Here is a 12990-nt window from a genome sequence, read left to right on the forward strand (position 1 = left end):
GCCTCCTGGGTTCAGGCAAATCTCCTGCCCCAGCCTCCTGAGTCGCTGGGATTACAGGCACGCGCCACCATGCCCAGCTGATTTTTTGTATTTTTAGTAGAGACGGGGTTTCACCATGTTGACCAGGATGGTCTCGATCTCTTGACCTCGTGATCCACCCGCCTCGGCCTCCCAAAGTGCTGGGATTACAGGCTTGAGCCACCGCGCCCGGCTGCTATTGGTTTTTATAAGCTACCTTGTCTCTAATAGGCAGAATGAATAAATAGATAGCCACACGCTCAGGCCCTGTGAATCTTGAGAGAAGGAAAGAGAGCTGATTAACCACTGTCCTCTATCCTCAAGGAGCTTAGTGGGGGAAACATTACATGCTGCGGGGACAATATTTTACAGTATAGCTTCAAATATGTACAAAAATGGTTTCAAAGATCATCTATTACTTACATTCATTCTTTAAAGTGACTAATTATAAATTTTATATATTTCCTTTACAGTGTAATATAGTGCTAGGAGTCCAGACTTTGGAGTCAGGTTGTCTATGTTCAAATCCCAGCAAATTGTGTGATCTTGAACAAATTCCTCAACCTCTCTGATTCAGTTTCTTAACTGTAAAGTGTGGATAAAAATACTACCTATCTCAAAGAGTTACTGCAAGGGTTAAAATAATTAGCTAATAATGAATAATAATAGTGGCACTCATCTCCTGCTAGAACAATTACTATAACGCCTCTTCCTATTACAACGATTAATATTTACAGCCTAGGGAGGCCAGTCCTGAAGGTGAACTATCACAAATGAAGCCGGTTCTAAATGCAGAATTGAAACTGGATGGGGCAAACAGGGGAGAAAACACTGAGGATGTGGCTCAACTGGTGAGGGTGGGTAGAAAGCTCTGGAATTTTGGAGTGGGTGCAGTGAAATATCTTCAGAGATGCTGGAATTTCAGCTCTGGAAGACTCAACATTTAAAGAGGAATGCTGTTGTTATTGCTGTTTTCCAGAGATGACAAAAACCAAAACAATTTCAATTCACAAAAACAAATAAAAATTAAAAAATAACAAGCTGGATTTGAGGATCATTGCGTTTGGTTTTTAGGAAAATAAAACATATTAAAAGATAGTTCTAGAGTCCTTTTCAGATTTATTAAAAAAAAAAAAAAAAAAACTTCCAGGGGTTCTCTTGGGGAAAAAACAGATTCAGCCAATACACCTATGCCAAACAATAAATTGATCATTATCCCATGTGTTAAAGGCTACAGGGGCTCAGTGTAGAATAGTTTGAGTAGTCAAAAGACAACAATATCGACATTTTGGAAGTTTCAAGTCAATTTCATCATCTCATAGAAGGTTGACGACTTAACTGTGGAAGCGATTCCTTGTCCGAAGCCCTCATTTTACGTAAGATGAGAACAAGGCCCGGGAATAGAAATGATTTGTCCAAATTTCATCGAAATTTTTATGGCTGATTAAGTTTTATCTAGCTAGTAGTGATGTCTTAACTAATTTCCCCAAAATAAGTAAAAGAATTCCGGGCAAGGGCGAGGACTGAGGGAGGGGGAGGGGAGCCCCGGGATGGGACGGGCCATCTTCGTTACTTGGGGGAAAGGAGTTGGTGCATGTGAAGCTGCAGGTCAAAGCGTGGTGGTGTAGACACGGCTGTCAGAACCGCCCAGTAATCTCCACACCCGCGTAGACATTCACGCACAGCTCTTCCTCACCCCCGCTGCGCGCATCCTCCCTTCCCGGCGGCGCCTGGCAGCCGCGGGGCCCAGAGCCCGAACCCGGCGTGGGGGAGGGGGATCTGCGCTGGGGACGCCGCGTAGCCGTGGAGACTGCACGGCGCGCGGATGAAGCTCGGGCAGCAGCCGAGGGTAGGGGCTGGAGGGGAGGGGCGAGGGCGGGGGAGGTGGCGGGGGCGGGGGCGGGGGCGGGGGCAGCCCGGGGAGCCAAGGAGCGGCGAGGAGAGGGCGGGCCGAAACTGTAGGGCGGTGGTGAGCGCGGGACTGAGCGGGCGGGACGAAGAGGGCCCGGGGCGGGGCTGGGAAGCAAGCCCGCGGGGGCGGAGCGGGGCAGGCGCCCCGGTTGAAGGACAGCCCCGCCGTCCGGGGGGTCCCGCGGCGCCGGAAACTGGGCGCACACACCCTCGGACGGACGTGCGCACGCGCACCGGTTACCTTCAGGAGCGCCGAAGAAGGAAAGAGGGTTGGAAAGTTGGTGTCCATACCTGATTCTAAGCCAGGGAGAGGGAAGGGGGCGGGGTGGCCTCAGAGTTTTAAACTTGGGGAGTAAAAAGTCTTGAGTTGGGAGAGATGTCTCTGGTTGTGGATGAACAAGTGTCCCCTCCAGGACTTCGTCCCCCAACCTGAGGTCGCCCCAAGAAAACTATGGGCCTCCCGGGGGAGTCGTTGGACGCCAGTTTTCCCAGAAGTCAGATTCAAGTGATTAGAACCAGAGACCCGGCTTGCCGGAGCTGCTGCGTGGACACTCCGGCCAATGGGAGGTATTAGTTCTTAAGTAACTGCTTGGGTCACAGAAGGGGGTGGGGAGCTTTTCTGTTAGAGAATTCTAAAGGTCTCTCAAGCTTGGCTTCTAGGAAGGAATTGGTTATTTTTCTTCGCTTAGGATGCCGGAAGTAACTAGAATAAATTTGTTGCTAGGCAACGTGTTTTGAAGGACACCTGTTTGTTGGACTAAAATCTGGATTTGGCTTTCACATGGTAGACACGTATCTGGTGTACTCCCTATTTAATCTCTGGGGTTGGTACCCGCTGAGGATATGTACCTTGGTAGATGGTTGTGAAGTTAAAACGACATAAAAATATATAAAGCTCTGACATGTAGAAGATGCTTAATAAATGGCGATTTTTTAATTATAAAAATAGAACCAGCTGGACCATTTCTGGAACCAAGAGACTACAGAGACGTGGTTATTTTTTAATTATTTTAGTCATCTGTTCACATTCATTCTTTAAATCTCCTGTGAGCCCCTGATGATAGGTAGGAGGCAAGGGAAAAATGCCAAAATGTAAGTTAAAAATAAAATAAAATAAAAACTCAATGGAATCACTGACAAATACATCCCTAGTTTGATAAGGACATAGCAAACCACTGCCTCCTCTATTACAGGAACACCCTTACATAGAAAATGTCTTGTTTGATGGAGGACTTTTAGTTTAAACAAGAAAAAGAGTACGTCTTTGAAAACATTAGTTTTGTTGAATTTGCTTAGTACTGATGAATGGGTAATGGCTGACCAGCTATTCCCATTGTTCTACTCCACGGAAGTGTAAGAAAACATCAAATCTGATTAAACTTACTTTATCTACCTACTCTTCTTCTCCCTAACAGAGAAGCTCAAGTTCATTTGTAGAATGCAGTTTTTTTAATGTTTACTTATTGTTCCTGAAAGGGGGCAAAAATAGATTAATGGGCCGGGCACGGTGGTTCACACCTGTAATCCCAGCACTTTGGGAGGCCAAGGTGTATGGATCACTTGAGCTCAGGAATTGCAGACCAGACTGGGCAACATAGCGAAACCTTGTCTCCACAAACAATATAAAAAATTACCTGGGCATGGTGGCATGGATGGGGTGGGGTAGCGGGGGATCGAAGTTGTAGTGAGCCTTCATTGCTCCACTGCATTCTAACCTACGCGACAAAGTGAGACCCTGCCTCAAAAAAAAAAAAAAAAAAAAAAAGGATTAATGACTTTGGAGAATAAAAGCATTTTCTATACATCGGGGAGTGGTTAGAGTGATCTGGCTTCCATCTTGGGCCTCAAGGTCTTTAAGTGCCAAGTGGAAATACATGCACTACCTCCCCCCCCCCCCCCCGTAGCTCAGAACATGGAATGAGAGAAAATAAAGCCCCTGTTACAGAGCCTCGCACATGACAATTCATCAACAACTCAGATATTATTATTACTTCTACTATAATATTCTGTATATAAGTAAAAGTACTTTTGGGCCAGGCACGGTGGCTCACGCCTGTAATCCCAGCACTTTGGGAGGCTGAGGCAGGTGGGTCACGAGGTCAAGAGATCCAGACCATCCTGGCCAACAGGGTGATACCCTGTCTTTACTAAAAATACAAAAATTAGCTGGTGGCACGTGCCTATAATCCTAGCTACTTGGGAGGCTGAGGCAGAATTGATGGAACTCAGGAGGCGGGGGTTACAGTGAGCCGAGATCGCGCCACTATACTCTAGCCTGGTGACAGTGAGACTCAGTCTCAAAAAAAAGAAAAAAAAAGAAAAAAAAAGTACTTTCAGGATAGCTGTAAGAATTAACGATCATTAGGTTAAAGTGCCTGGCCCGGTGCCTATTTGAATCCATGATGATTATTTTACTTCTCTCTGGTAAAAAAGCATTACATTTCATCTTTATTTGTAGAATTTGAGAAATAATTCACCTAACTTTTGTGCAGAAGTTATTATTGGTGCTATACTTGGAAATAAAGCACAGTTTAGCCCTGGCCTGTGCATTTACACCACTCAATGAATTACCAAAAGTGTCTATCTAGTGAGAATTTGTTCTAACAAAGTGAAGAGGAAGAGCCAGTCTTATGCAAATATTGAATCATCCCACAACTACGTTTCCTTAAACTCCCTGACTTTTTTTGGAAACAGAGTCTTGCTGTGTGGCCCAGGTTGGAAAGCTGGAGTGCAGTAGCCTGATCTCAGCTCACTGAAACCTCTGCATCCTGGGCTCAAGCAATCCTCCCACCTTAGCCTCCTGAGTAGCTGGGACTACAGACACAGGCCACTGCCCACGGCTAATTTTTTTTTTCTTTTTTTTATAGAGACAGGGTTTCACTGTGTTGGCTAGGCTGGTCCCAAACTCCTGGGAGAAAGCAATTCACCCACTTTGACCTCCCAAGATGCTGGGATTACGAGGCGTGAGCTACCATGCTCGGCTAACTCCCTGATTTTTAATGGACCCATTTTTATTACAGATCTGAATAGCAGTACCTTATGTTAAAAATGTTTAAATCACTTTTACTGTTTTTCTGATTATAAAACTAATACAGAGAAACACAAAAGAAAAAACTAAAACCACCCAGAATTCTCAGTAATAACCTGTCAATAATACTATTTTTCTTTCTATTCTCTTTGTATGCATATATATATATATATACTTTATAAAATTTTCATTAGTTGTTGTACACAGTGCTAGCATCCTTTTTTGCTTAACTTTCCCTCGTAAACATTTCCCAAATGCATTTAAGTCTCAAAACATTTTTAGTGGCTGTATAATATTTATCCATAATTAACTCAACCAGTCCCCAATTTGAAAATTTCCAACTTTTCTTATGTAATTCATTGTTTCAAAATGTTTGTTGAGTACTTACAATATACCAGGCACTATGCCAGACGTAAGATTTAACTGGAGGACAGTAACTATAAAAATAAGGTTTTGATGAACATCTTTGTAAACAAATTTGTGATGTCATCTTTCATTTTTAGACTCAATTTCTAGGTCTATGAAAACACAACTTCAAAAGGCATTCCTTGAACTTCAAAAGCAAATTTAAGAAACCAAATTTCTGAACTGTAAAATATTAACTTTTTGGAAAACTACCAATAACGGAATTAATATTTATTTTGTGCAAAGTGTGAACTTACCCAGAAGATGCTTTCTTGTTAGTTACTGTGAAACACCAAGAGTATTTGAAGGGTATTGACTTTGGCTTTTACCTCTAATTCTTTCCAGGATTTGCTGGTTTTCTCAACAGTGTGAGATTGTTTGAAGTCTATGCAAATTGTCCTACTTCCTTCTCTCACAGTTAAAATGTTAACTGTTTTATTTCCAGCTTTCCTCTTGCAAGCCTGTGGCTTTGCTGCATTTCTTTCATTTACCTTTTCATGTGAAACATTTTGTATTTTCACATTTATTAATCTGAAGGCAGATTTTTTTCTTCTAAAGCCAAATTATATAACATATATTTTTTATAAGACATGGACTTAACATATCCTATAGTATTTGTCAAGAAACATCATGTAAATTAACCAGTGTATTTAAGGAATTTAATAATAGATGTTATTTATTAAAAGCAACAATCTTTGCTGCAAAACACACAAACACACACACACACAAAACTATTCTTTGACAATTAAATGTTCATATGTTAGGTCAAACCATATTAAATTACCATCTGTGGATAAAAAATGGTCAAATAATGGCAACTTCATATGGCTTTATTTATATTAATATTTTATTAATTAGTTTATATTTTTTCAACTTTCTTCAAATATAGAACTCCCTGATTATCATACTAAGGATATCCTTTATTATTGCATGAGATTATGTTTGTTTTGACTTTCATAAATACTGGACTCTAGTCAGGAGGGTACCATAAATGTTTGTTTATTATTTCAAAGACAGTAGAGGGAGCCTGGAGCCAAAACATTGTTATTGTAGGCTTCATGGAAATGATTATCATCTTCCAATTCTTGATGGGTGGATGAATTTAAATACTAGTATATATGTGAAATAGCATTTTTTAAAAAATTATTATTTTTAGAAAGGTTGGTGGGGTCAGGCACAGTGGCTCATGCCTGTAATCCCAGCACTTTGGGAGGCTGAGGCGGTGGATCACTTGAGGACAGGAGTTAGACACCAACCTGGGTAACATGATGAAACCCCGTTTCTATAAAAATACAAAAATTAGCTAGGCATGATGGGTCACTCCTGTAATTCCAGCTACTTGGGAGGCTGAGGCAGGAGAACTGTTTGAGCCTAAGAGGTGGAGGCTGCAGCGAGCCGAGATTGTGTCGCTGCATTCTGTTCTGGGTGACAGAACGAGACTCTGTCTCAAAAAAAAAAAAAAAAAAAAAAAAAAGGTTAGCTGTGCTTAAATAATGACTTTCATAAGATGAGAAAGAAAAGGTTGGCAGCTGAACCTCATTTGGGCTCACACTGGGACCAATCAGAGTTTCATTGTTCACACTCTTCTCTGAGTATTGCTGGAGACAGCACACAGCCACTCGAACACATCTGTGCTCTACAGTTTCCCCTTTTTTCAACTCATAGTGTTGATCACCCTTTCATTGCCATGGGCATTAATATCATGATTCTTTATTTCAACAGAACTTCAAAATAAGTTACCATTCCCAATTTTGTATCTTAGAGTTGTAGATTAGTTAATGGCTTCCTCCAGACATGTAAGGAGGCACTCGGATCCTGTCTCCAACTCATATCCTTCTAGGAAGGTGTCTAATAACTTACCAGTCCTTTGACAGACCTGGAATTTTTGTTACCCTTAATTAAAGATATCTCTTGCTGAGCTCCCCTTAATTATCCTTGTCCTCTGCCCAATCTTTTGTTAAGTACCCCCTGACCCTGGTGTTACAGAGGGGTTCCCAAGGTAATAACTGGTGGTGTTATCACCATTCTTCACTGTAAATAGTCTAGGGAGGGCTCTAAGTCCCTGAGGTAACAGGAATCTAAATCTAGAGATAAGATGGAGAAGAATCTCTCTATTGTAAAACCCAAAAGGAATCCATTGGTAGAATCTACCGGCTACAGCATGGTTTCTTAAACTGGTGATAAGGGAAAATTCTTCTGGTATGTTATTAACATGCAGAGAAAAAAGCATTCCCCTGGGGGAAATTTGTTTGTTTGTTAAACTGTTAAACAGAGTTTTTTGTTTAATGTAGAATGTCTCAGAGGCTTTAATATGCTAATATACTTTGTCAGTTTCTCAGAGGGAGTTTTTTTTTTTTTAATGTGTGGCCTTTCTCAAATGTATTTGACCAGGGAATTTTTCCTTTCTTTCTTAGTGCTATTTGGAAACTCTTGAAGTACTAGATACTTCCTCGGACTGTGACTTGAAGATAGCTGTTAAGTCAGAAAAAGGCCCCATCCCACCCCGACTCAATTGAGAATCAACTAACCTAAAAGCAAATAAACCTGGGAATTGTGCCCAATTATATACTGACATGAAAGATGATATTTATTCAAACTAAACACAAGTTGAAGGGCTTTTCATAAAAGCTGGGGAAAGCAAATTTGGAAAAACGTTCCACGGGGGTATTTTCCCTCAATTAATAAAGAAGTTTAAGTCACCTCAAAACAAAATGAAACAAAACAAAGCACATGGCCCTCAAAAGTGCCCATTTTTTCCCTGTCCTCTGTACCAAGAGTCTACATGTGGGTATCCATATTCTAATTTTCGTCATTGCTCAGCATGCCCTTGCTGGCTTTGCACAGCACTGCTGAAACTGCTCTGGCAAATGGTGTCAGGTTCAGAGTGTGAGCGGGGACCTTCTGCTTCTTGCCTTAGGAGATTTTTTTCTACTGTATTTGACATAATTCATTCTCATTTTTTTTTTTTTTTTTTTTTTTTTTGAGATGGTGAGGTAGGAGGCAGGACTTGACTCCAGAGGCAGGGCTTGGACACTGGACCAGATTGAGAATTAGCTAAAACAGGGCTGGGACAAAAGCAGCTTTCAATCAGATATGCCCACTGTGTGCCATGTCAATTTACTATTGCCATGGGAACACCTGGTACTTAGCACTCCTTTCCATGACAATTGCCCAATGGTTGCTACCCCTTCCCTTAGAAATTTCTGCATAAACTGTCCCTTAATCTGCACGCAAATAAAAATGAGTATAACTATGACTGCAAAATGCCCTGAGCTGCTACTCTCTGCCTAGTGGGTGGCCCTGCTCTGCAGGAGCAGTCACTGAGCTGTAACACTGCCTCTTCAACAAAGATGTTTTCTTCCACCCTTGGCTTGCCCTGAAATTCTTTCCTGGGCAAAGCCAAGAACCCAGTGAGCTAAGGTCCACTTTGGGACTCACCCTGCATCAATAGGGTCTTGCCCTGTGACCCAGGCTGGAGACAATGACGCCATCACAGCTCACTGCAGTTTCGACCTCCCAGGCTCAAGCGATCCTCCCGCCTCAGCCACTGGAATAGATGGGACTGCAGTGGACCACCATGCCTGGGTAATTTATTTATTTATTTATTTATATTTTTGTAGAGATGAGGCCTTACTGTGTTGCCCACGCTGGTCTTGAACTCCTGTGCTCAAATGATCCTCCTACCTTGGCCTCCTAAAGTGTTGAGATTATAGGCATGAGCTACCCGGCCTTTCTCATTTCTTTTTGAAACACTTTTCTTTTGTCTTTCATGCCCCTCATTCTCCTGGTTCTCCTCTTCATGAGCTTCTTTGTGTGCTTTCTGCCTGTGCTCACACTCTAAAACCTTCCTGTGCCCTAAGATCCCCTCCCATCTGTGGACATGGTCTCCCTGGTGATCTCCTTTACACTCATGGTTTTATAGACCACCTCTATGCTGACTGGCCCTAAACTGAGCTTCAGCTTATATAATCTAATTATGTCCTGGACAAACATACTTAAATATCCCATAGACATCTCAAAGTCTACTTGTCCAAAGCTGAGCTTGTAAGTTTTCTGTCTTCCCTAGTTGTCACCGTGTGATCACAACCTTCATGTCATTACATCCAAAAGTAACTTCTCATCTCATTTGACCTTTCAGCTATATTTGACAAGTTGCATTCCTTTATTGTGAAAACACTTTCGTTTGTTTCTGTGGGTCTATATCTTGTCTCTATGACATTTTACCTTTCTGATTTTCTTCCTGTTTCTGACTACCACTTTTTTTTTTTGCCAGTTTATATATCTATATTGAATATTTTAATTGGAGTTTCTCAAGACTCCTCAGCTACTACATCAATAGTCTATCACCATTCTTGAAACTTAGTGGCTAAATGTAATCCCAGCGTTCTTGGAGGCCAACGTGGGCAGATCACCTGAGGTCAGGAGTTCAACCAGCCTGGCCAACACAGCAAAATGCTGTCTCTACTAAAAATACAAAAATCAGCTGGGTGTGGTGGTGTGCACCTGTAGTTCCAGCTACTTGGGAGGCTGAGGCAGGAGAATTGCTTGAACCAGGAAGGCGGAGGTTGGAGTGAGCTGAGATTGCACCATTGCACTCCAGCCTGGGCAACAAGAACAAAACTCCTTTTCAAAAAAAGAAACTTAATGGCTAAAACATGGCAAATATTTTATTATTTGATCATGATTCTATGGGATAGCAAGTTGAGGTTGGCTTGGCTGAGGGCTTCTGCTGCTCCTATCTTTGGTCACTCATGTACCTGTCTGGTGGCTGACCAGGGCTTTGGTAATCTATGACGTTATTCTCACGTATGGGTTTTGGTGGTGGCTATTGGCTGAGCCTTTGTCTCATTGTAATTTATCTTCTCAAAGGGTTAATATAGGCTTCTTAATATGGCAGTCTGAAGGGCAGGAGCAGAAGCTTGGATTCCCCCTCATCACTTTCACCATATTCTATTGGTCAGAGCAAGTCACAAGGCCAGTTTAGATTCCAGGGATGCAGAAATAAACTCCACCTTTTACTGGGAGACAAAATCACATTGCAGAGTCTTGCAAATTGAGAAAAGAGGCATATTTAACCCCCTTTTTTTTTTTTTTTTAACAGTATACTACAACCCTTTTCTTATTCATAGCCATTTTCTAAGACATTTCATCTATTCAGCTTGGCTCATTGTCTATCAGTAACTCCCTAATACATGTCTTCTTCTCTGAAAGAGAAGAATTCTTCTGAATTCATACAGCATGAGCCTCCTTGACTTTTTCTATTGGATATGTCAGTGATACAAGCTCAATAGCTCTAAAACTATATTAATGATCTTCTACCAGAAATCTTGCCCTCTTTCAGTCTCTATCTTAGTGACTGTAACCACTGGCAAGTAAGAAGCCTGGGGCAAACATCTTTTTTTTTTTTTCCCCCCATATCCAATTCATAATCCAGTCATGTCAGTTTTGTATTTTGAATAAATCTCCAAACCATGCAATTTTCTCCATTTCCACTTCTACCACTTTGGGCCAAGCTACCAGCACCCTTTACTTGGATTACTTCAACTGTCTCCTAATATCACTCCATTCACTCCTGTCCCCTCTATCAAATCCATTCTCCATTCACGAGCCAAAGTAGTCGTTTAAAATGCAATTTGAGAACGTTTTATTCAGGATAACAAACTAAGCAGCTATGCTTATCATCTCTTCCTCCCAATCAATAACTTTATTAAAATAATATAAAAGTTTAAAAAGCCTACATCCATAACAGAGAATTGAGGCAGGGCTGACCATCTTTAAGTTCCACTTTTTTTTTTTTTTTTGAGATGGAGTTTTACTCTTTTTCCCTAGGCTGGAGTGCCATGGCATGATCTCGGCTGACTGTAACCTCTGCCTCCTGGGTTCAAGGTATTCTGCTACCTCGGCCTCTCAAGTAGCTGGGATTACAGGCATGTGCCACAACACCCAGCTAATTTTGTATTTTTAGTAGAGACGGGGTTTGTCCATGTTGGTCAGGCTGGTCTTGAACTCCCGACTTCAGGTGATCCACCTACCTCGGCCTCCCAAAGTGCTGAGATTACAGGCATGAGCCACTGCACCCGGCCAAAGTTTGACATTTTTAGAGGGAAGAAAGCAATGGAGAAATAGTGACTGATGAGTCAACGTAGAGGCAGTCTAAGCCTCTATGTTGCATGGAAAATAAACCTAAAAAGAGATCAATCTGGAAAAGCCTAGATATTTTGGACTTGATGGCTGCAGTTTTGAAAGACGGACATGTGGCATGGAACAGAAAAAGGAGAGGGTTAAGGGATGGCCTGCAATGAACACCATCCCCCTCATTCCTTCTAGGATAGAACAGTTGGTAGCCAAGTATTCCCTACCTTACCTTAGGCCAAAGAAGGAGGAGGAGGAGAAGGTGTACCTCTAAAAATATTAAATGACCTCTCTAAAGGAAAATAGGGCAGCTAGTGCAGGCATGGGTAGCCCTCTTAACTATGGTACAAAGGGGTTAAGAGCCTAGCCCTCTTAACTGTGGTACAAAGGGGTTTTCCAGAGTAATTTTTTCAGAGTACTTTCCAAGGTTTTCCCTGATTTCTGTGTTGCTAATTGTATTCATAATCTGTCAACTTTTCTACTGACATGTATATATACCCATGAAACCATGATTACATACAAGATAATGAACATATCTATCATATCTGTTACCCCTTTTTAAAAAAGATCTGTCCCTCCTCTCATTCCCAAGCCATTACTGATCTGCCTTCTACCACTATAGATCTTTGTATTTTCTACAATTTCATATCAATAGAATTATACAGTATATACTTCTTTTGTCTAGCTTCTTTAACTCAGCATCATAATTTTGGATTTCATCATGTTGTAAAATCAATAGTTCATTCCATTTTATTGTCAAGTAGTATTCCATTGCATGGATGTACCACAATTTATCTGTTCACTTGCTGATGGACATTTGGGTTGTTTTCAGTTTCTGGCTGCTACAAATGGAGCTGTTATGAACATTCATGTATAAGACTTCAGGCTGGATGCAGTGGCTCATGCCTGTAATCCCAATGCTTTGGGAGGTTAAGGCAGGAGTATCACTTGAGGTCAGGTATTTATTTGAGATCAGTCTGGGTAACATAGGGAGACTGTCCCTACAAAAAATACAGAAATAAAAAAATTGGCCGGGCGCGGTGGCTCAAGCCTGTAATCCCAGCACTTTGGGAGGCTGAGGCGGGTGGATCACGAGGTCAAGAGATCGAGACCATCCTGGTCAACACGGTGAAACCCCGTCTCTACTAAACTACAAAAAATCAGCTGGGCATGGTGGCACGTGCCTGTAGTCCCAGCTACTCAGGAGGCTGAGGCAGGAGAATTGCCTGAACCCAGGAGGCGGAGGTTCCAGTGAGCTGAGATCGCGCCATTGCACTCCAGCCTGGGCAACAAGAGCGAAACCCCGTCTCAAAAAAAAAAAAAAAAAAAAAAACCAAACGACTTTTTATGGACATATACTTTCATCTTCTTAGGTAAACACAGGAGTGAAATGGCTGGGTCATTTTGGTATGTGTATGTTTAACTTTTAAGACACTGGCAATGTGATTGTATGTTTTATGTTCTTACCAGCAGCATATGAAAGTTCCAGTTCCTCT

General features: G+C 41.8%; 1 protein-coding gene across 1 annotated transcript in view; it reads right to left on the reverse strand.

Annotated features, from left to right (window-relative positions):
* ERICH2 (glutamate rich 2) overlaps positions 1–2249 on the reverse strand; it is a 25465-nt gene extending 23216 nt beyond the window's left edge. Inside the window, 2 exon segments of the mRNA XM_032293009.1 lie at positions 1715–1785; positions 1787–2249. Of these exon segments, the coding sequence (XP_032148900.1) occupies positions 1715–1785; positions 1787–2218 (503 nt within the window). The 5' untranslated portion in view covers positions 2219–2249.
* Positions 2250–12990: the final 10741 nt, after the last annotated feature.

The sequence above is a fragment of the Sapajus apella genome, unplaced genomic scaffold, assembly GCF_009761245.1.
Source record: "Sapajus apella isolate SASKATOON/1434 unplaced genomic scaffold, GSC_monkey_1.0 scaffold28, whole genome shotgun sequence".
Classification (NCBI taxonomy): Eukaryota; Metazoa; Chordata; class Mammalia; order Primates; family Cebidae; genus Sapajus; species Sapajus apella.